Raw genomic sequence first — 22,514 nt, 5'->3', positions numbered from 1 at the left:
CGGGAACTCAGGTTCGGTATCGAAGTTCTGCATCCTTCGAACCGCGCGGCTTTCTTCGTACTGAACAGGCCTAACCAGGACGGAAGCCGCAACAGCGTCTTCGGTGCAGGTGACATAGCAGGAACGAACCTAGCGACGCGGCTGTGATCAGCATGAGCGAACGGAAATGCTCAAGGTAGAGTGACGGTAGTTCCTCGCCCGTTCTCCTCACTCTCCTTCACGACCTTCGCCGCCCAATTTCAACAGAGGCAGGACTTCCGGCCTCGTCACGCCATTGCAGAAGCTCACGTGGTAGAACATCATCGTCTCGGCCTTCTCACCCGTTCTGAACGAGCCGGATGCCTGGTAGAGCGAGCCGAGCGTGATGAGCGCATCGCCTTTCTCCATCTCGACACTAATGATGCCGTGTTCGGCGTCAAAGTCTGGCGGGCCATCGCTCCAGAGATGGCTGCCGGGGACGACTCTGGGAGCGCCTGTTGCTGGCGAGGTATCTGATGTGGGAACAATGAGATGTAGGGCAACATCGCGACCAGAGGTATAAGTCGAGCTCTGGAGATGGCGATGGTGATGGATGGCATCGGGACGAGAGAGTGGCGGTGGGGTCTGACTAGGTCGTAGGACCTGAGCGACGGCATTAGAGAGGGCAGGTTGCGCGGTGGTGGCGACGGGGTTGTTCGCAGCGTAGTGAGTCGTCGACAACGTCAGGAAGTGGGCCGCAACCGAATGGATGAGAGGAGGACCGAGTATAGCTGAGCGTAGGCCCTCATTGGAGGCAAGCAGATCACTCAGGGGCAGAGTATTGGTCACCGTATGTTCCGTAGCCGGCTTCTCGGAGTCGCTTGGCGAAAGTGTATCGAGGTATGGTTCGAGCTCTTGTAGAGCAGCATCGATGCTGGAGGGAGAAGTGAAGTCTGTAATCACCACACACCCATCTTCTTCGAGGGCAGCGACAATATGCGACAGCGGGGCGTTGGAGTCAACGCGTCTTATTTGTGGCTTGATGCTGCGTGAGGGGCTTTTGCGCAGGTTATCATCTGAGCTGGAGTTGGTGTAGAAGGCTAGCCGGCGGGCTTGTTGTTGGAGCATATACGCCATCCGTTTGAGTCTATCGATCTAAAGCAACAGTGAATTCACGGACAGACTGTGAGGTCGAGACTTGTAGAGAACAGCCTGGGCGTCCAGGGTCTATTTGAAGCCGTTGATGTCAGTGGGGGTACGCTAGTAGACGACATGCCGCGTGATTTTCGAGATCTCGTCTGAATATGGCCTTGCTTAGGATTCCGCGAGAAGAATTTGCCGATGTCCGCTAAGAAGGCCTCGCCAGGAAGGTTTATGAGGCTTCGCGAGAACCTTATGTTGCCTTCTCGTGCTACTATTCTTACCTGCATCCAAACGTCCATTTGTATGCGATTGCGTGTCCGGGTCAAGCTGATAATTTGTGCCTTTGAACTCATTATCTCAGCAAGGCTCGCACATGTTTTCGGACAAGCGCGCCGGAAGAGGCGTCTTGTCGAGTAACGAGCAGAGTCCTGGGGACCAACGAGAGGAGCAAACGTCGAGAGAGCTGACGCGTCAGAGGGTACGTCCCCCTCTGGGCTGCCTTGGCAGGATGTAAGGGTAGGTGCCGCCTTCCGCTGCAGAAAGGCTTGTCAGACCGGAAACCGAAGCGGGCAAAACGTGGCATAATGCTGTCATGGCTGGTGGGCATTGAGTGTGAGTGATCATAGAGGACTTTTACGAGTTTGTAGGAGATCAAAGGCAACGCAACGCTCTCATTGAGTGCATCTTGGCCGGTGCCAATAGTGATGGGGGGGTGGTTCCGGTGGTGATATTCTCGGTCTGACACCCACTTCTGAATCGCTGGGCACAATCGAAAGGCTGAAGTTGTAGCTTGGCGAGGCTACGATCTGACTCATGTCACATGTCCCTGAATCGGATGGCTTGAGTCATGAATTATTGATAGCGCTTCCTCTCGGCAGGCAGTGACTCTGCAGCACTCACTTGATCAACTCATCTAGCTGGGCCGTTCCGTTCTTCGCAATTCACCGTTGACTTATCGAGCTCGCTCCTCAATACCGTCCCTGTGAGTTGCGACTTCTACTCTAGGCGTAGGTCATACCCTGAGGAGGAACATATGGCTGCTCGGTCTTGGGGTCCATGCCAGTGGTCCGAATGATGGTCTCCTTATCCTCCTGAATGAGCTCGCAGCAAGCACAGCAGAAGGCTGTCAAGCAGTCACCGCATCCATTAGACTCCATGCCGTACTTCTCCCTCATCGACATGCGGTTCACAAACTGGAGGACGGGAGCGACACCGCAGTAGAGAAGAAGGCAGTGCAATGCACACTGAGTATGTTAGTCATGATCCGGACTCGGTATTGCACTTCTCACCATGCCATTGATACCGCTGGGATCCTTCTCACCCGACTCGCGGGCCTTGATGCGGCCAAAGGTGACACATGGGCAACAACATGTCAAGAAGCCTGACAACCCTTAGCATTAGGCCTTCTGAAGTCAAGCCAGGTTTACTCACAAGTGCTGAATGGTGAAAAGCAGTCAAAGAGACCGAATTGGAATTTGCTTGGAAGTTGATGCAAGCCTTGCGGGTAGGCAGGAGCCTCTTGCTTGGTGGGCCCATATTCACTCGGGACCGAAGATTGGGGTTGAGAATAAGTCTGAGACATGATGAATGGGCGAAAGTACAGTCGATTAAGAATTGAAGTGTCAACGAGTGTGGTTTGCAATGAACAGCAATAGGGAAAGTGACAACGCAAAAGGTGGGACGAGGTTGAGCAGGAGCCCGCAGCAGTAATAAGGCAAGAGCTGACAGGGTGGAGAATCTGTTTATATCCAGCCCTACCGGTTGACATGCAATCCTTCAGGGTCCGAAGGATGCACCCACACCCAACTATGGCGGAAGGTTAGTTTGGGCTGGCCTCGTATCTTTCGCGGAAGGGCTGAACTGTGATCTGTGCGACGTATATGGGAGATTGGCCAAGCCCAGTGGTCATGTCGCGCCGTCGCGATACTGCTCAGGCTATCCGCATCAGGTAGGGGGCGGATGATCTGCTACAGGGCACAAGGCAGAATCGATGAACCGTGGTCCTTGGGACGAAGATTGGAAGTTGCCGTTAGCACAACGGAATCTGTCTACCTTACCTAAGCCGTCAAATGTGGAGCTATCTCGGAGAGGAAGCGAATCCTCGAGACTGTGGAGATTAATCTTTCTTTCAGCTCGAAAGTAAACCTGGACGAGAGACTGTCAGACGTCGGACCCCATGCGGGCAGGATGGTCAACGTGGCTCGTCTGACACGAGGTCTGGACTTGTGCACGATAACGCGGCTCGGGGAAAGAATGAGAAAACAATCAAAAGATGCTCAGGGGCAGGGCGCCGCACCGGAAACTTGTTCCTAAGAATAGCTTGATCTTGACCGATTTTCGGTCTTCAGCTTCTAGACAAGCAGTGATTCAAGAGCGTGTCCCTAACATATCGTGTCCATGCAAGCCACGAAACACGAAATGCGACACCCCAGGCGCGGAACGAAGAGACGAAAGGATCGGAAGAATGTGCCTTGTACCCCTTTGCCAACACAGTCTCTGCTCCAGACGTTTTCGAACATCATGTGCAGCCTAGGGTATTGCCTAATCAATCATTAATAAGGGGAGCATGATCGTCGCATCCTGCAATACATACGGAGCAGCAGCAGGAGAGATTCGAGTACTTTGAGACGTCCGAGATTGGCTCTGCGGTAGGGCTCTCCTGGACCCCAAGAGCTTGGTGTTCGCCCTTCTCGCCAAAATTTGACTCGCTCGCGTCCGCAAAGCCCGCCTGCTGAAACGTTGATCATGATCATCTCATTGGCCAGAAGCAGGTTGAGACTCCATGCGGCCGCAATTACATAAGCCAAGCTTCACGTTCTCAACTTGACTCGCCTGATTCCCCCCAGGTTGCGTGCAAGCGTATCTTCACCGAAGCGCTACAATCAGTCAAATGGCGGACTTATCATCGACGCAGACACCGTATCCTAAGTCCGATGCGTAGGGTGCTACCCATAGCTGCTGTCACCAGCTACACTATAAAGGTAGGCGCATGGCTGCTGAGTGACTAACACCAGCCATCTTTCCTTCACACGACTCAACATCATGACTACGACCACATTCAAGCGAGAGACAACCGGCGACGAGGTGGTGAAAGCTTGCAAGGACCAAGTTGTGGGAAGAACGTTCCTGATCACCGGCGCCTCAGATGGCAGCATTGGGGCTGAAGTCGCACTCTGTCTGGCTCATGCAGCACCTGCTCGCATCTTGCTGCTTGCACGCTCCGCCAGCAAGGTCGAGCCTGTCATTGAAAAGATCAAAGCCATTGATTCGACAGTAAAGGCTCTCTTTATTCCCGTTCAATTGGATGATTTCGACAGTGTCCGTACAGCAGCCAAGCAAGTCAACGATGCCACCGATAAGCTCGATGTGATGATAAATTGTGCTGGGATCATGGCAGTGCCCGATTTTACTACCAACAAGAACGGCATTGAGTCGCAGTTCGCCACCAACCATCTCGGCCATTTCCTGTTGACGGCATTGGTCTTTGACAAGGTTACCGCCGCCGGTCGTGGGGCAAGAATCGTCAATGTGACAAGTGATGGCTATCAGCTTGGCCCTTGTCGATTCGAGGACTACAACTTCAAAGATGGAGCAGAGTATCATGCCTGGAGCGGCTATGGCCAAAGTAAGACAGCCAACATACTCTTTACTCGTCAACTGGCCGCGAAGCTGTCGAACCGAGGGATCACATCCTTCGCTCTCCATCCTGGTGTCATTCTGGAGAGTGGCATCGGTCGAACGACGACCGAAGAGATGTTGGGCGGGATCAATGAGGTCGCACTTCGCGAGACTGGTATGCCTTTCAGAGTCGGGGACCCCAAGCCCATGACGCAAGGCACCAGCACTGCGCTGGTGGCTGCCCTGGATCCTCGACTCGCAGACCAGTCCGGCTCATACCTCGAGGACTGCGCCGTGGTGCCTGCTCGCGAGTACGCTACCTCCCTACAGAACGCGCAGCGGCTGTGGACTTTGAGTGAGCAGCTCGTTGGACAGAGATTTGACATCTGATGTGGGCAGTGCGACGCGTGAGGGACACGCCATGGCGACATTTCGTTGCCGACATGTAGTTTGCCAGCAGCTGAGTGAGCGACCAGGCGTGATGGATGAGTACATTGCGATCCCAGACGAATGAGAATAATCTTTCGTCTGCTCTCAAATCTACATCTTGCCCTGTCTGAACTTTGCATGGCGATTGGCTGGGCACAGTCCGCCCCTGTAGGAGCCGATTATGCGAGCCAATTGCGAAGCACCATCGCGGTGGGTTTGGGCCGCCTTTGTCAGCGATTGACGCCGAAGACGCGAGTGGCCGATGACGCTACCCCTCTTCGGTCCTTTGGCAAGCAGCAGAATGACTAAGTCGCGTGTCCCACAGTAGCTCGTTCTCGGTGGCTGCAGTAATATGGCGCCGCGAAGATGTAGCTCGAGACCAGATTGAAAGAGGACAACAGCCAAGACGGCTCCAGACGCAGCCACCACGGCGAATATAAGAGCAGGCTAGCTATCAGCGAGCATCACCTTTCCATCATTCAATCAACTTTCTACACTACAAGCCTACTCTGCCTTCTTCAAACCCCACACCACAGCTTCACCACTCCGAACTTATCCAGCACATACCGCAAAATGTCCAAGAAACTTCTCACCATCTTCGGTGCTACTGGCAACCAGGGCGGCTCCGTTATTTCCACCGTACTTGCTTCTCAGGCTCTGTCCGCCAAGTATGCCCTCCGAGCCATCACCCGAGACACGACCAAGCCCAACGCTCAGGCTCTGGCCTCGAAAGGTGTCGAGCTCGCCAAAGCCGACCTCAATGACCCATCATCAATCGCTTCGGCCATCAAGGGCTCGTATGGCGTCTTTGCGGTGACCAACTACTGGTAAGCCATTATTAGGAGGGGCTGAACTCACACTGACCTCTGCTAGGGAAACCACCTCGAAAGAAGTCGAGTTCAATCAAGGCAAGAACATTGTCGACGCCTGCAAGTCTGAGGGTGTCAAGCACCTCGTCTGGTCTGGACTACCGAACACGACCGCGATGACCAGCGGCGAACTTTCCAGAATCGAGCACTTTGACAGCAAGGCCCAAGTCACCGACTATGCCACGAAAATCAAGGGTGATTCACTCCTCGTTTCGACCTTCATGCCCGGCTTTTTCATGTCTAATCTGCTCGGTCAAATCAAGCGTCAAGAAGACGGAACAATTGCCCTAAGTCTACCTTGGGATGCGGACAAAACCTGGCTGCCTCTGCTCGATATTCGCGGAGACACTGGCAAGTACGTCGCAGGTCTTTTCGAGGCTGGCTCCGCTGCCGATGGCGTGGCCGTCCAAGGTGTCAGCGAATGGGTCCATCCCGCCCAGATCATCTCTCTCGTTGCTGAACTTTCCGGGCAAGACGTGAAGTTCCAGCCTCAAGAGATGACCGTGGAGATGACCAACAACATGGACAGAATCCCAGCGGAAATGGTTCAAAACATGGTTCGTATCGCCCACCTCTCATAACTATCCAGAGCACTTACATGATCTCAGATCTTGATAAGAGACTACTCATACTTCGGCAAGGGCACCGAACAGAAGCAAGCCGAGTCTGATAAGTATGTGGCAGAAGGCACAAAGTTAAACAACTGGAATAGCTGGGCCAAAGAGCAGAAATGGGCGTGGTGATAAAGCAACGCAGGTTGGCTGGACATGGCCAGATTACTATTGATCGAGGTCGACCTTCCTCGTGTAATTGTATGCCGCATAAGCAAGCGGTAGACAAATGAACAACGATGCCAACCAGCATGAATTTGAATTGATCGTGCCGACCAACTGATCAGTAATCATCCTCGCTGCCAAGGCATTGACGTCAGGCTCAGCCTGCTTAGCGAGAGCTCGTATCTTTCCACGACCGCCTCAACTCCATCCAATGCCTCTGTTCACAGACTAAATCCCTCGGACTCGCCATCTTCGTTGCATGATCTTGTACACAAACAGGGGTATGTCTAGATGACAATTCGGCAGATGCTTCTCGCACAAGGTTCGATGCAAGCCACACATTACGAGCCAACTCACCCAAACTGGAATCTTCGATTGAGCCTAACACGTTGCCATGACCTGACCTCGAGAGTAGGCTCGCCGTTTTGGATGATGGGCGTGGCTGTGGCTATATATCTACTGCCCCTCTCCTGATATTCTTCGCCTTCCAGAATGGTGAGTCGGCTGCGGTGTGCTAAATGGTATTCAACTCGAACCGTTTCCTCGTAGACGATCCATGATTATACACGGCCTCACAAGTGATCGTTCCTGACATTTCGGACCTGCGTCTGCTAATTAACACTCACGCACGCATCAGCCAACGACGGACCAGCATCACCACCTTTGACTCGAACAGGAAACTCAGCTGCATTTACTGTCGATCCAGCTACAAACTAACCCGAAACAGAGATAGGTCTATCTAAAGCATATGGTCGGCAATCTTTGACTCAGCAAAAGCACTTGTGATACACATCAAGCTCGAGCCTCTCGAAGCCTTCCTCCGACTATAGCAAGCGATGCCATCAAAGGGCACGAGGCGCAAAGGCCCGCCCAGCTCAAACTTTCTCTTCGTCAATGAGGATGCCACGACGGTCACTCGTGTTAGCAAGGACCGGGACCTGGGTCGAGAAAAGCAGAGCCATGTACAGCGTCAATACTTTGCTAGACGTCGGTTGGACAAGAAAGACGAGCATCTCGAGGTCTACTTGGATTCTAGCCAGGCTGAGAACGATGCATGTGTAGACCAGGGGACCGAAAGTCCGACTGCTGCTCTCAGACACCGTTTTCCAAACCTAGTCTTTCACCTCCCAGAACCAAGCCACTCAGATATCGCCAATCTTGGCTCGCTGCAGCTGGATGCCGAAGCGAACACCACATCTGATCGCCCAGATTTCGAGGCCGGCACAGATGACAGCCTGCAGGTCCACCACTACAGACGCAGACCTGGCACCTTCCCCTCCACTTTGTCTTCCCTCTCCAACATCGACGACCGATACACTCGGGATGCCTTCGAAATCGCCCTCAATAGCCCACTGCGCTCTTCATTTCCACACCCTCTGCTCGCTACCTCCTCCTTCGGTCCCCTTTCCGTCCTCTCGCAATGGGCGCCACCACTCATGCAATACTGGACGACCGTCCTCATGCGCGAGAAGTTCTATCACGACACACGTGGCCTACCCCTCTCGCGGCTGCGCCACGCTCCCGCCATTCACGCTGAGATGCAGGATGCCATGTCTGCCCCTTCGCACCTATACAGTCTCCTAGCCGCCGTTTCCATACAAATGCTGGTCCGAGAAGGCCGACTTTTCCTCCCCTCTCTCCGCGTCAGCGAAGTCGACCATGTACGCATTCCGCTGTACTTCAAAACCCGCGCTATCGAATCGCTTCGAGCCTCACTTGCCTCCGGGCCCATCACCCACAATACAGTCCTTGTTGTGCATCGCTTGATGATAGTGGCATACTTCACCGATGCATATGAGGCAGCCATTCCACACTTTGACGCTATGCTGCGGTAAGTCATTTGACGAACTCTGATTAAAGGTTACCATGACCTCTACCATGTCACACTGGCTATACATACTGCAATACGCTCCTCCACAGCTTCCCTCTCTGTCCCCTTCCTTCCGACTCAAACTAACATCTCCTCGCAGCATGATCAACGTCCTCGGCGGCCCCACCACCTTCAGCGACTACTTCATCGAAAGCAAGAACCTTCTGCACTGGTCCGCCTCGCTCAAACGCCTGACCAAGCCTGCCCTCGCTCTAGACTGGGACCCCGGCGCCGGTCCCGAAGACATCCGCTTCATAGTCGCCCTGCTCCGACGCACCACCAAAGACCGTCTCGCCACTGGCTTCATCCCACTCGTCACCGCCGGCATCCTCGCGCCGAGCCTCCATCAACTGGCACAAGAGCTAGCTGACCTTCTGCGCTTCGAGCAATACATTGAAGCACACGCACAAGCCCGAGACACTACCACCAATGCGGCCTACGACGGCATCAGCAGTAGTGGCCCAGCCCGTTTCCGCTGGGCCGCCCGCCGCCACGTCGCCCTGGGCTATCGCCTTCTCGCCTATGACACGAACAACGACGACAACGACGGTGAGGCCGGCGGGCCAACCTCCGCCCTTCCGGGATCCGACAACTTCCTCAACGAAGCCTTGCGCATCGCTCTCGTCTTCGCCGTCGCACTCACCCGCTCCCCTGACTCCGGCCGGCGCTGCGCCAGCAAGGCAGCATATCGCTTGCGCGCTGTGCTGGAGGGTCGACCCTCAGCCTCCTCATCGGCCTCGTCCTCGTCGTCAAGCTTCGCGTTCGCGTCTGTATTACCGCGCCAAACAGCATCCCATGGCCGCCAGCCCCACCAATCAGGGCGGCTGCAGCCACAGCCACAGCCACACTTCCTCCACCAGCCCTACAGAACCATCCTCTCGAACTGGCGCGCCCACCTCCCCGCCCTCCTCTGGGTCGCCGTCACGGGCGGCCTCACGGCGCGGCCGCACACGGCGGACCACGCTTGGTTTGGGAGATTGGTGCGGGTTTGCGCTGCTGAGATGGCGTTGTGGGATTTGAACCCTGAATCTGAGTCTGACTCGGAGAGGGAGGGGCAGGGGCATGGCCAGCGGGAGATCGAGATTGAGGGGAAAAGGGATCGGGAAGGGGAGGGGGAAGTGCATAGGGACAGGGACAGGGACAGGGACAGGGACAGGGACATGGACATGGAGGCGTGGAAGGGCTCGGAGGAGGAGGAAAGAGAAAGGGAAAGGGAATTGGAAAGGCAGGTACAGGCGCTGGAGAGCGTGCTGGGTACGTTCATCTACGAGCCGGAATTGCAGAGGGGGAGACTGGTCGAGTTCTGGGGGAGGTTTAGTGGGAGGGCGAAGAGGGCGAAGAAGACGGGGCTTGGTGGTGGGTGAGATGAGGAGATGTGGAGATGAAAGGCCCCCCCCCCCATTCTCTTTCTCTATCTATCTATATGTGCTCATGCCAGCCAGCCAGCCAGCCAGCCATCATGTATGTGAACGAATGAACGGGTTTGTTGATGGATTATCTAGTCAGTAGTAAGAGAGGTAGTAGAGGTAGCAGTAGGTGCAGGGAAAACCCAGGGGGAATTTGTCAGAGAAGAAGAAAAGGATGTTGGGGGCTCCTATGCCCTCCATCCATTATTAGCTATGGTTGCTATATAAGCCAGCCAGCCAGCCGCCCATCAGGCGATCTTCTCTCGCGCACATTTCCCGTTATGATACGCCTGCCTGCCTGCCTGCCTGCCTGCCCGCCCGCCTATACGTGCCCTCGAGATCGAGACAATGGTAATGGTTCTGGTTTCATCAAAGAACGATTTGACATTGACATGTGTTTGCCGCTTTTTGTCGTGAGAAATCAGAAAAAGGTGCAATCAGAAAAGTAAGTTGGTCGACGGAGAGTGAGTGAAGGTTCGCTCAAGAGTATGGCTTCGATCGATAGACATGTCCAAGTCCAGTGCCAAAATCGCCCATGCGGAACCTGCTGCTCCTTTTTTTCCCCCGAGCTCTTCGACGTCGCTAGTTGTCTATTCAGCCCTTTCGTCCCCACGAGCTGAAGAAGCCGCCTCCACCCGTGCTTGCGCTCGCTGCGTGCACAGATTTGGATGCTTCCTTCGGGGTGGTTGATGGGGAGATAGAGTTGGGCGATTCCGATGTCGAGACAACGCGCGTGATGGGGCTGGTGGTTGGCCCGCCCAGGATCTTGCGCAAGGCGTCGAGTTTTCCTTTGGTTTCCTCGAGTTCCTGGCGTGCCACAGCTTCGGCCGTTTTGGCGTTGACGAGCTCGAGGAGCAGCGCGTCGTTCGAACCGTGTTGGTCGGTGTTGTTGGCGTTGGTTGCCACAGCATGTGCATTCAGGCTGCTGCTTCGCTTGGAGAATACGCCTGAGTTGCGGACTACCGTGTCCGTGGCAGACTTGCCGAGTTTGAACTCACGCAGGCCGGGCTTGGACGGTGGCATCTTAAGCTCTGGAAATTCCACGCTGGGCGTGATGACAGGAGTGTAGAGGTCGGAGGAGGGAGAGTCTGGCACAGAACTTACGCGAGAACGGAGGTCTTGGACGGTGCGCTCAAGACGCTGCTTCTCGCGATGGGCGTCTTGAATGCGCGCTCGCGCTTCTCGAAGGTGCTCTTTGAGTTCCTTGTGCTCAGCTTCGTGGTCCGAAAGTTGTTGCTGCAGTTCCCGTGACCGGTCACATTCGGCATCATATTTGGTACGCCAATCTTCAGCAGTCTCGCGCAGTTGGTGCTTGGAGGCCATAATGGACTGGCGGTTACCTTCGGAATTATTGAATTGCAGAGCTGCTTTGTCCATCAGCTCGATAGTGCTACTGTCATCTTCGGAAAGGTCTCCGCCGGCCAGCTCATGTATCGCCTCAGTTTGGGTTCGTAGGCGAGACAAGAGTTCTCGAGCGACTGTCACGTCTTCGGCACGTTCTTCCCGTTCTCTCTGCAGATCTCGGGTAATGTCAACTTGTTGCTTTTGCAGGTGACTGAGGGCCGTGAGAAGTTCTTCAATTTGCTGGTGCAGGTCGCGGTCACCAGATGAGCTCGGCCCCTGTTGATCAGTGAAAGAAGGTGCTCGTTTCGCCGGGCCATCATCCGAGATCTCAGTGGCCAGAGTGCTGGCATCAGAGTTGGTAGTGCCGATGGAGTTGAGGGTTGAGGTCAGGCTCTGACCAGAAGAGGATTTGCGGAGGGCATTAGAAGCTGGGATGTTCAGACTGAGGTTCGCAGACTTTGTCGAAGTGTGTGACGCTCCAGTCCAGAAGCGTCCTAGTAGTGAGACGGCGGCAGACTTCAGCGATGTCTGCGGTGTGATGATCTGTGATTGCCTGAAGCCTTGCTCCAGAGACTTGAGGGATTCTTGACTGACAAGGCAAGTTAACGACACAAAGTCTTGGACCATGTCGTCAGCGTGCTGGGCATAGGTATCCCATAGACTTCTTGACAGTAGAAATTGCATAGCATCTTCAAACTCTGTAAAAGAAAGCAGCTTCTGCTCGTTCCGCTGCATCAGCGAAAGAGCCACGCGCATAAGCGTCTCGGCAGCACCTTCCGACAAGATGACATCGTAGATCCGAAGCAGCATCGGAAGCGGGCAGGTGGCGGCGAAGAATGACAAGAACCACTGTGAGACGTACAATGGCTCGATGTTGAGCTGATCGAGATGAGCGGAAAGCGCGGGCAGGTGGCGGGTGAGCAGCTGCTGGAACTGGTAGATGCGCAGATGAAGACCAGACAGATCTGGGAGGTAGGACGATCGTAAATCATAGTGCTCCATGAGTCGGACCAGAATGCAGAATGCTTCAGGCTCGCTCATGTGCATTAGCAACGGGCCCACCACGAAGCCGAGACCTTGACAGTATCCAATAGCCTCGTCGTAAAGAGAAAACGCCTTCAGGACGCGACCGAGCATGATTTGACCTTCGCCATCTTTCTCGCGGAACATTTCGACATTGGGAAAGCTCCGTCCAACATCTTTGCCAATCAGTCCATCGTAAGGACTGGGCTCGTTCGCAAGCCTCTGGAATTCGGCATGGAGGGTGCTGTCCCGAGCTCCAGCAATACTCGGCCATACCTGACCACGTAGAGGTGGAGGAATGCCGGCTCTGATCTTGTTGACAGTTAATGTTGGTAGTCTTTCGACGGCCTGATTGTAGTCTTGCACAACAGCTGCCCAGAAGTCGAGCTCAGTCATGGCAGGAGCAGGCAGCATTGAGTATCGCAGCGATGCCGGTTGCGGGCCGTCGACCAATCTCTTCAGCTGTTGAACCGACGGCGGCCGTGTGTTCTTGCGTTCTCGTTTGCGGGGAGCAGCAGCTTTGGGGTCTGCGCTTAGCGCAGCATTGATGCTGTCTAGCTGAGCTAATAACAATGCCGTGGATTCGTCTGTGGCATTGTCTTTCGGCTCCTGCTCTTCTTCCTTTTCCAGCTCTTCCCAGTCGACAGGACTCGACGAGCCGTCCGAGGGTGGTCTAGAACTCCTAGAGCTTTTGGATGATATTATGCTGAGGCTTCTCGGTCTGCTGTCGACGCTGGTATGGGATGACTCGGTGGTCTGCTCCTCGGCAAGGGTGACGTTGCTGGCGGACTGTGCGTCTGAAAGGCGGACAGTAATCATAGAATGAGTGTTTGACATGGGGAGAGGAATATCCACTGGCTGGATATCGGAGACGTCATGCTGGACGTCTGCCATAGTGAAAGGACTGTAGTGCGGTATGCAGCTGACCGCCGAGTTGCTGGGCCAAAGGAATGAGGACCCCTTAGTTAGGACGGCGTATCAAGTACTTGGTTCAATGAGAGACTGCTCGCGATGCTTGCCGGCAAACATGCGAGTGGATGTCGGTATCCAAAACTCGAAAGAGTGGAAAGGGCAACACTTCAACTCAGACTCAGACTCAGACCCATTGTCTAGGACACGAAGGAGGGGTGTGCGGCCGAAACAAAGAGGAAGGGTTCTCGAGCGCACCAGGGGGAGCGGTCCCGAAACGACAGGGGGTGGGTTTGTGCTCCACGACCATTGCGCCAATCAAGCCACTAGATCGACGTGCCGATATTGCGGTCCTGTCGTATTGAGCCTAGTGCTGGAGGTATTGAATGTGCCCTTCATCTCTCAATAGATACCATGTCACCAGGCTACAGCAATAATGACTTGGTAGCGACATGCCGCGAGAAGGCTTTACTGTTTAGGGGGTTACGGATGGCATTTGAGAGAGGTCTGTCGACGTCATAAACCGTAAGGCCAAGGGAATGGTTGTGACGAACAATGAGTCTGACTACGCCATACTGTTCTCGATCTTCTGTACATCTTTGTGGTGGTTGTCCAAGTGCGAGACACGTCCATTGTCAGAAGTCAGACACGCTCGAGACGATTTGGACGAGGGAGGTCTTGGCAGGCAGCAGCGCTAACTCGGAGTTGGTGAGTTTTGATTGGCTGACGACGCGACCGCGGTCTGCGATCTCACGCGGCGGCCTTGTTGATAACTTCGTCGATAATGTAAACACGTAGTTGCTGCATCACTGTTGCTCGCTCGTGCTGCACCGAATGGAGCGCCGCTTTGTCTCTGTGAAGTCCTACACTATTCAGCGGCTGCAGCTTTCTTGATTCGTTCGTTTTCCCTTTCTACTAACCCCTAGCAACCATGGACGACTCGATCTTCGACGTGGACGATGGCTCCGACTTCGCGCCTGAGCCGGTAAGATAGTCACACGTGCATGTGCTTGCACATGCTCATGTCCATTCATATATCTCTGTCGCTGACGTTTGCAGAAGTCGAAGCCAAAAGCAGTGAAGAAAGCCCCCGCCTCCAAACCTGCGGCTAAAAAACCTGCGACCACCAAAGCCAAACCTGTTTCCAAGCCGAAGACCGTCGTCCCCAAAAAACGATCTAAGGAAGAGTCGGACGGGGACGATGACGGCGCGGAATCCGAAGACCATTTCAGCGATGAGTCTCTTCTAGCTGATACCCCACCAAAGGCGAAGAAACCAAAGACTACCGCGAAGGCCGCCACGAAGACCACTACAAAGGCCTCCAATCCTGTCAAGGAGTCCCATAAGAAACCTCTCGGCGATCTTGTCAACGAAGCCATCGCCATGGATCCCGAGTCGCCCCAGCCCAAAAAAAAGGCCAAGCGTGTCTCTGAGCAATACCAGAAGCTCACCCAACTCGAGCACATCATCAAACGACCCGACACATATATTGGATCTGTTGAGCGCAGCGACCGACAAATGTGGGTCTTCAATCAGGAACAAGACTGCATGGAGTTTCGCGAGATCTCATACGTGCCTGGTATCTTCAAAATCTTCGATGAAGTGCTGGTCAATGCGGCCGATAACAAGCAGAACGACAAGAATCAGAGCTACATCAAGGTCAAGATCAATCGAGAGAAAGGCCAAATCAGTGTCGAAAACGACGGCAAAGGCATCCCTATCGAAATCCACTCCAAGGAGAAGATCTATATCCCAGAGATGATCTTCGGTCATCTGCTGACCGGTTCCAACTACGATGACGACGAGCAGAAGATTACCGGTGGCCGCAACGGCTATGGTGCTAAACTCTGCAACATTTTCAGCACCCGATTCACCGTCGAGACTGCCAGTGCGAAGCACAAGAAGAGATACACCCAGACCTGGAGTGCAAACATGTCCAAAATGAGCGAAGCCGAAATAGAGGATCAGAAAGGCGAGGACTACACACGTATCACCTTCACCCCTGATTTCAGCAAGTTCGGTATGGATGCAATGGATGACGACCTCGAATCTCTGTTCGTCCGCCGCGTCTACGATCTGGCTGGCACTGTCAAGGGGGTCAAGGTTTACCTCAACGGCAAGCTCGTTCCGGTGCAGAAGTTTGACAAGTACTGCGAGCTCTACACCAAGGCCATCAAGCGCGAGCGTGGCGACGAGGCTGCCAACGATAACAACAACATCATCCTTGAAACCCCCAAGGACAAGGATGCCAAAGATCGATGGCAGGTCGGCTTTGCTGTGTCAGATGGCTCCTTCCAGCAAGTCTCCTTCGTCAACTCAATCGCCACCTCCTCTGGAGGCTCCCACGTCAACTACATTGCTGATCAGATTGTCAACAAGCTGCTTGACATCGTCAAGAAGAAGAACAAGGGTGGCGCTCAGCTGAAGCCCAACCAGATCCGCAATCACATCTTCCTCTTCGTCAACGCCCTCATTGTGAACCCTGCCTTTACCTCTCAGACCAAAGAGCAACTTACGACCAAACCTAGCCAATTTGGCAGCAAGTTCCAAATCTCGGACGATTTCATGAAGAAGATCGCTAAAACCGAGGTTATCAACAATATTCTGCACTTTGCCCAGCAGAAGGCTGATCAGATCTTGAAGAAGTCTGATGGTAGCAAGCGCAGCCGCATGAATAACCCCAAGCTGGTTGATGCCAACAAGGCCGGCACCAAGGACGGACATCTTTGCACTCTAATTCTCACTGAGGGTGACTCGGCCAAAGGATTGGCGATGGCTGGTCGTTCGGTCGTGAGTCCTGATCATTTCGGTGTTTTTCCCCTTCGTGGAAAGATTCTCAATGTTCGTGATGCATCAATCGATCAAATCTCGAAAAACGCCGAGATTCAGAACATCAAGAGCTTCTTTGGCCTCCAACACAAGAAGGTCTATGATAGCACCAAAGGCCTTCGGTATGGTCATCTCATGATCATGACTGATCAGGATCACGACGGGTCCCACATTAAAGGTCTGCTCATCAATTTCTTGCAAGTACAATTCCCCAGTCTGCTCAAGATCCCCGGCTTTCTGGTTGAGTTTATCACGCCTATTGTGAAGGTCTACAAGGGCGATCCAAAGAAACCCCTCAAGCAGAAGTCCTTCTTCACCATGCCAGAGTATGAGGCGTGGAAGGAAGCCCACAAGAACGAGAAAGGTTGGGAGCACAAGTACTACAAGGGTCTGGGTACCAGTACCACAGAGGATGCCCAGTCGTACTTCAATGACCTCGACAAGCATCACAAGGAGTTCCATGTTATGAAGGACGAGGAATCCCAACTGATCGATCTTGCCTTCTCCAAGAAGAAGGCTGACGAGCGTAAAGAATGGCTCCGTCAATTCAAGCCAGGTACCTTCCTGGACCACTCGTCCTTGAAGATCACCTACACGGACTTTATCAACAAGGAGCTCATTTTGTTCTCCATGGCTGATAACATACGGTCGATTCCCTCTATGATTGACGGCCTCAAACCCGGTCAGCGCAAAGTCCTCTATGCTTGTTTCAAGCGTAACCTCAAGAAGGACATGAAGGTTGTCGAGCTTGCCGGTATCGTCTCTGGTCTGACTGCTTACCAGCACGGCGAGACTTCCTTGCAGCAAACCATTGTCGGCTTGGCCCAGACTTTTGTTGGGTCCAACAACATCAATTGCCTTGAGCCATCTGGCAATTTTGGTAGTAGGCTTCAAGGTGGCGCCGATGCTGCCAGCGCCCGTTACATTTACACTCGCTTGTCGCCGTTCGCACGGAAGCTTTTCCATCCAGCTGATGAGCCCCTGCTCACTTACAACACTGATGACGACCGTACCATTGAGCCTGAAATATACGTTCCGGTGGTACCCATGGTGTTGATCAATGGCGCTGATGGTATTGGCACGGGTTGGAGCTCTTCAATTCCCAACTACAACCCTGTTGACATTGTCGACAATCTCAAACGCCGAATGCAGGGCGAAGATTGGGTACCTATGCAGCCATGGTTCCGTGGCTTCAAGGGAACGGTCAGCCAGACGGCCCCTGATCGCTACAAGTTCAGCGGCAAGATTGAGCAGACGAGCGACAATGAAGTTGAGGTTACCGAACTCCCCATTCGCATGTGGACACAGGACTTCAAGGACAAACTTGAAGAGATCATCAAGGCCGAGAAGACACCATCTTTCATCAAAGACTACAAGGACTACAACAACCACAAGGATGTCCACTTCATCATTCAGATGGACGACAAGTCCATGGGCGAAGCACTGAAAGAAGGTCTGGAGGAGCGATTCAAGCTGAGCAAGAGCATCGCCACATCTAACCTTGTTGCATTCGATCCCGAGGGCCGTATCACCAAGTACAACGCCGTTGAAGACATCATGCAGGAGTTCTACAGTTACCGTCTCCAGCTTTATGCCAAGCGCAAAGCGTACCTGTTGGAGACTATGAATAAAGAGTTACGAAAGCTGACGAACCAAGCTCGTTTCATCAAAATGATCATCGATGGCAAGCTGAGCATCTCCAAGAAGAAGAAGGCTGTCCTGATCGCCGAACTTCAGAAGCTTGGTTTCGAGGCTTTCCCTAAAGTCGCTGATGCTGCGAAACAGGGCGAGAAGGCGGACGTTGTCGAAGAGGACAACGATGGTGATGACGACGTCAATGTCAAAGCCAGTGCTTACGACTACTTGCTCGGCATGCCTCTGTGGTCCTTGACCCAGGAACGCGTCGACAAGCTCACTCAACAGATCGGCGATAAAGAGGTTGAAGTTGATCTCCTTAACAAGAAGACTATCCAAGATCTGTGGATTGCTGATCTCGACGAGTTCGTTGAGGAGTGGCATGCACAGCTGAACGAGGAGAAGCAGCGACAACGTGATATTCGCAGTGGCCGTCGTACTTCCAAGAAGTTCTACACTGGCAAGCCTGCCGGTAAGAAGCGGAAGAATGCCGAGTCTGACGACGATGACTTCGAGGTCAAGCCAAAGAAGGCCACCGCACCGAAGAAGTCTGTGGTAGAGATGTTGAAGGGGCAGCCAATGGCTAACGCGGTGAAGAAGATCAAGTATGATACCCCTGCCTCTAGGTCTAAAATGACTGTTCGTGAGAGCTGGCTTGCTAACATGGATGGTGCAAGTGAATCTGCTTCTACGAGTCGAGCAGGGACCCCCGCGGACGTTGATTCAAGACCTTCTTCACAGGCCAACAAGCCCAAGCCCAAGGACGAGTCGGACGATGAGGTCGCCACGAAACCTGCTGCTCGTACAGCACGCGCTGCTACGAAGAAGCCGACCAAGTATGCTGTTGAGGATCTGGATAGTGACAGTGATAACGGCGACGGACTACTCGCGGATCTGGGAAACTTCGTCAAGGGTCTTGCAAGCCAGTCCGAGAGCAAGCCAATGTTCTCTACTTCGACATCTCGGCCAAGCAGCAGTCACGACTTCAAGGTTCCATCAAAGCCGGTGGCGAAGATCTCGGACAGCATTTCTGACGACGATACCGATTACAAGGCTCTTGCTCCTCAATCATCACCCCGTCGATCAATTCTTGTTACCAACAAGGAGAACTCGGTGTTTGACGTTTCTGAGGACGAGATCAAACCTGCTCCACCCAAGGCTAAGAAGGCTCCAGCCCGTCCCAAGAAGGCTGGGAGCGTGGAACCCAAGCCGAAGAAGGCTCCCGTCAAAAAGACTGCCCCGAAGAAAGTTGAGCAGAGCCCTGTCGCTAAAGCTTACGCGAAGCGTTTGGCCAAGAAGCAAATCATCGATTCTGACGACGAAATGGCAGATGACCTCGTGGACGATATCTTGGATTCGCCGGCGCAGTCTGACGGTGCCAGTGATGTCAAGCCCGCGGCCTCGCGCCCTGGCAGACGTGCAGCGCAGGTCAAGAAGCCCGTGAAGTACGATTTTGGAGACTCTGATGAGGAAATGGATGATGGCTTGGATGAGAGCACTGCTCGGTTTTCTGATGATAGTGATTGATCAGTCGCAATGATAGCGAGCTGCGATGCAGGAAAGCGTTTGGGCTATGGGCGACGATTCGCAACTCAGGCGAGCCAGATGCGTAAGAGTCAATGAGTCTGGACAGGAGCGCCTACTACTGCCGTGGCCATGCGTAGATAGAAACCTATCTGCAAGAGCTCATATGGAGAATTAAGATGAGTATGACTTGATTGTTCTGGCTCGCGTACTCTAGCAACCATAAGGGATGCCTTGACGCCGCTCCTTGTGTGGTTTCTATGAAATCTCAATATCCCTCTTCACTCGATATCTCGCACGATCAGCAGAGATGATCAATGCCCACTTAGTAACTGTAACGCCTGACTAAAAAACTGGTGTTATGCTCTCGCTGAACAATGCAGCTCGCTGGGTCTGAAATCCCAAACCAGTTCCCAACCGATCTCGACAAGAACCTTCTGCTGCAGTATCAAACTCCATTCCCTCCTCCACGAACCCCCCAGAAAGGATAGCCCTCCATAATTCATTTCCCCACCCCCCTTTCCCACCTCCTCAAACATCCCCTCCCCCTTCCCTGCCTACAGCAACACCCACCCCCCCAAAACCCACAGCCCCACCACCACCAAGCCCCCACCCGCCACGCCCCCTCCCAGCACCAACGCCGTCAACACCCGCATCTGACTATCCACGTGCCAACCCCCATAACTCGCACCTCCCCCTCCAGTATTACCACCACTACCACCAGTATACACCCTCCCTGCCCCTGTGACACGCCCCTCCTCTCCGATGCCCAAGCCCGGCACGCCGACCAAGACCCACAACACGATGGCCAACGCGCCTAGAAGGAGGCTCAAGAGCGCCGCGAGGGAGATGGTGAGGATGTTGAAGCGGTAGTGCAGCGTTATGTGTGGCGGGGTTGTGGAGGAGAAGGAATCGTTGCCGCCGCGCTGGAAGGGCATGCGTGGGTAGATTGGCGTGCTGCTGTGGGTGTGGGTGTGGGTGCTGCCCGTGGGTGAGTTGAGGTGGGAGAGGATGCTGTGGTTGCGTGCGTGGTGGTGGTGGGATTTGCTGAAGGTGGTGCCCGTGGTGTTGGCGCTGGTGGGGCGGTGGGAGGGTTGGTGGTTGCGCAGCCAGAGGAGCCAGGCGGTTTTCTGGGCGCCGATGGAGGGGGTGGAGAGGTGGGCGAGGAAAGAGGTCGCGTCGAGGTCGAGGTTGGGGGCCAGGGTGGCGTGGGAAAGGGTGCGGGTGAAGAGGAGGCGGCGGGGGAAGGGCAGGAGGTGCGTGTTGTAGTGGGCGCGGAGGGCGGTGAAGAGGGAGGCGTCGTCGAAGGGGGTGGCGGCCTCGACGTCTGCTGGGGTGGTCGAGCTGGCGTTCAGCAGACGGCGCGTGTGTTTGCGGAGCGAGAGCGCGGCGGGAGTGGAGGGTAGCTGTGTGGTGCTGTTGGGGACCTCGATCTCCACGGTTGTGATGAGAGAAGGGTGGCCTCCGATGGAGAGCGTGAGGAAGAGGGACTCGGAGCTCGTGAGCGACGGGAAGCGGTCGCGGTCACCTGGACCGTGGGGGGACATCGCCGCTGAAGTGGGTATCGGATCGAGGAGCTGCACGTAAGGTTTCCCACCCTCGCCCGCCGTGCTGGGCCGGAGCGTCTCACTGCCAATGTCGCCGCCAAAGCCATCTTCGCTGGAGGGTCGCCCTTCGTGACCATCGGGGATGTCGCTTAGCCGATTGTTGCTCTTGCCGTCGGCACCTCCATTGCCACGCTCGGGGTAGGGGGTGGTGATAATGCTGTCGCGGAAGAGTCGGTGGTCGTGCTCACTGTGGGTGATAATGAGGTCGCTAGGGCGGATCGTGACTCGACGGTTTGGGTTGCGGCTTGGTGGTGTTGGGGCTGACAGGGTGCGGCTGAGGCGCGAGCTGTTGATGGCTGTATTTGGGGACACCGGGTTGGAATATAGGGCTGAGAGAGGAGAGAGCGGCGTTGTGAAGGGCGTGCCTTGCTGGTTGTTGGCGGCCGTGGACGCTGTCGAGGGCGTGCTTTGTGGGGTGGCATCGTGGTAGGTCGCCGGCGAGGCAACCAGGACTCGCGATGGAGAGATTTGCGACGCGGTGATAGTTGGTGTCGTGGGGAGGGGCTTACTCTCAATGACACTTGATGTAGGTGTACCTTCGAGGAGGCGAAGGGCATTCTCTCGATCCATGGCCAGCTCGGCCGTCAGGACCTCGTCGGATTTGCTTGCTGCCTCAGCCCCTTGCTTCATGTCCTGCGTCTCCCTGTCCGCACTGATTTCCTTTGACAATCCTGTCTTTGGTGCTGGGCTCTGCTCTCTCCTGACAGACTGGCTTGCGGCCGCGTTGCTCGTGTGGCGGACGAGCATCGGCTTACCTACACTCACGCTGCTGGCCCTCTGCAGGACTGGACTCTCGTCCTCATCCTCGTCGCTGCTGCTATCATCGAAAGCACTTGGTCCTTGCTGCGGAGTACTTGATGTGTTCTGCTCCGTGCTCTTCTGAGGCGCAGGGGGTGCACTATTGCTGACTCGGAACTGCTTGGAGTTTGGCGAGTAGGCTGAATCAATAATACTCGAGTTGTTGGTGTGCTTGCTGTCGTTGGTGGCTTTACGCTTTGCCAGCCTGCTGGTGGAGGAGGAAGTAGGGAGCTCGACAGGGTCCTTGCCCTTGAGCTTGAACTTGGAGTGGTAAACGCCGGAACCGTGAGAATTCTTGGGCTGGGCCTGGGGCTTGGGCATTTTGCTTTTTCTGGCTTTGGCTTTGGCGATGTCTTCGGCCCGGACGTTGTCCTGGGATTTCTTCAGGAGGGAAGACACGCCTCCCTTCCAAGAGGAGCGGAGGCGGTCGGTGAGAGAGCCAGAGCGGGAGAGTGCTCCGGTTAAGGAGGATGGTGTAGCGTTGGTGGCTGGCTTGTCGGTAGCCGGTCCAGCTGGCATTACTGAGTGTGTCTCTTTATTTGGGTGTGCTGGAGGGTCCTTGCGTTCTTGCGATGCAATGCTGTCAGCTGCTTTCTTGGCTTGGGTAGCGGACGGACTGCGTTTGCGCCTGATAGGCACAGCGCGACGGTAGTCGGAGTATCTACGGGTAGGGGATGTTGGCTGGAGAACCATAGTCAGCTAGCAATGGAAGGAATGGAGAAGGCGAACACGATGGGCGGCTGCAAGTCATATTGATTGTGATCTGATCCAACGCC

General features: G+C 54.6%; 8 protein-coding genes across 8 annotated transcripts; 4 read left to right on the top strand and 4 right to left on the bottom strand.

Annotated features, from left to right (window-relative positions):
- Positions 1 to 207: 207 nt before the first annotated feature.
- On the bottom strand, positions 208 to 1,095 carry HMPREF1541_03098 (uncharacterized protein; the record flags this gene model as incomplete). The annotated part of the gene is made up of 1 exon (XM_008717450.1): positions 208 to 1,095. One exon carries the CDS (start codon positions 1,093 to 1,095, stop codon positions 208 to 210), a length of 888 nt encoding a protein of 295 aa, XP_008715672.1.
- Positions 1,096 to 2,102: 1,007 nt separating this feature from the next.
- HMPREF1541_03097 (uncharacterized protein) lies at positions 2,103 to 2,683 on the bottom strand (the record flags this gene model as incomplete). The annotated part of the gene is made up of 3 exons (XM_008717449.1): positions 2,103 to 2,345; positions 2,391 to 2,482; positions 2,533 to 2,683. 3 exons carry the CDS (start codon positions 2,681 to 2,683, stop codon positions 2,103 to 2,105), a joined length of 486 nt encoding a protein of 161 aa, XP_008715671.1.
- A 1,460-nt stretch (positions 2,684 to 4,143) lies between these two features.
- Positions 4,144 to 5,109, top strand: HMPREF1541_03096 (uncharacterized protein; the record flags this gene model as incomplete). The annotated part of the gene is made up of 1 exon (XM_008717448.1): positions 4,144 to 5,109. One exon carries the CDS (start codon positions 4,144 to 4,146, stop codon positions 5,107 to 5,109), a length of 966 nt encoding a protein of 321 aa, XP_008715670.1.
- Positions 5,110 to 5,721: 612 nt separating this feature from the next.
- Positions 5,722 to 6,760, top strand: HMPREF1541_03095 (uncharacterized protein; the record flags this gene model as incomplete). Its single annotated transcript, XM_008717447.1, has 3 exons — positions 5,722 to 5,975; positions 6,022 to 6,574; positions 6,626 to 6,760. 3 exons carry the CDS (start codon positions 5,722 to 5,724, stop codon positions 6,758 to 6,760), a joined length of 942 nt encoding a protein of 313 aa, XP_008715669.1.
- An 869-nt stretch (positions 6,761 to 7,629) lies between these two features.
- On the top strand, positions 7,630 to 10,027 carry HMPREF1541_03094 (uncharacterized protein; the record flags this gene model as incomplete). Its single annotated transcript, XM_008717446.1, has 2 exons — positions 7,630 to 8,624; positions 8,764 to 10,027. 2 exons carry the CDS (start codon positions 7,630 to 7,632, stop codon positions 10,025 to 10,027), a joined length of 2,259 nt encoding a protein of 752 aa, XP_008715668.1.
- A 636-nt stretch (positions 10,028 to 10,663) lies between these two features.
- On the bottom strand, positions 10,664 to 13,330 carry HMPREF1541_03093 (uncharacterized protein; the record flags this gene model as incomplete). Its single annotated transcript, XM_008717445.1, has 1 exon — positions 10,664 to 13,330. The coding sequence occupies one exon, from the start codon at positions 13,328 to 13,330 to the stop codon at positions 10,664 to 10,666; it is 2,667 nt and encodes an 888-aa protein (XP_008715667.1).
- Positions 13,331 to 14,276: 946 nt separating this feature from the next.
- On the top strand, positions 14,277 to 19,336 carry HMPREF1541_03092 (uncharacterized protein; the record flags this gene model as incomplete). The annotated part of the gene is made up of 2 exons (XM_008717444.1): positions 14,277 to 14,330; positions 14,405 to 19,336. The coding sequence occupies 2 exons, from the start codon at positions 14,277 to 14,279 to the stop codon at positions 19,334 to 19,336; spliced, it is 4,986 nt and encodes a 1,661-aa protein (XP_008715666.1).
- A 554-nt stretch (positions 19,337 to 19,890) lies between these two features.
- HMPREF1541_03091 (uncharacterized protein) lies at positions 19,891 to 22,431 on the bottom strand (the record flags this gene model as incomplete). The annotated part of the gene is made up of 1 exon (XM_008717443.1): positions 19,891 to 22,431. One exon carries the CDS (start codon positions 22,429 to 22,431, stop codon positions 19,891 to 19,893), a length of 2,541 nt encoding a protein of 846 aa, XP_008715665.1.
- Between the last annotated feature and the right edge of the window lie 83 nt (positions 22,432 to 22,514).

This window comes from Cyphellophora europaea (assembly GCF_000365145.1).
Source record: "Cyphellophora europaea CBS 101466 unplaced genomic scaffold supercont1.3, whole genome shotgun sequence".
NCBI classification, from domain to species: domain Eukaryota; kingdom Fungi; phylum Ascomycota; class Eurotiomycetes; order Chaetothyriales; family Cyphellophoraceae; genus Cyphellophora; species Cyphellophora europaea.
This window is presented reverse-complemented; position numbering and strand designations above follow the sequence as displayed.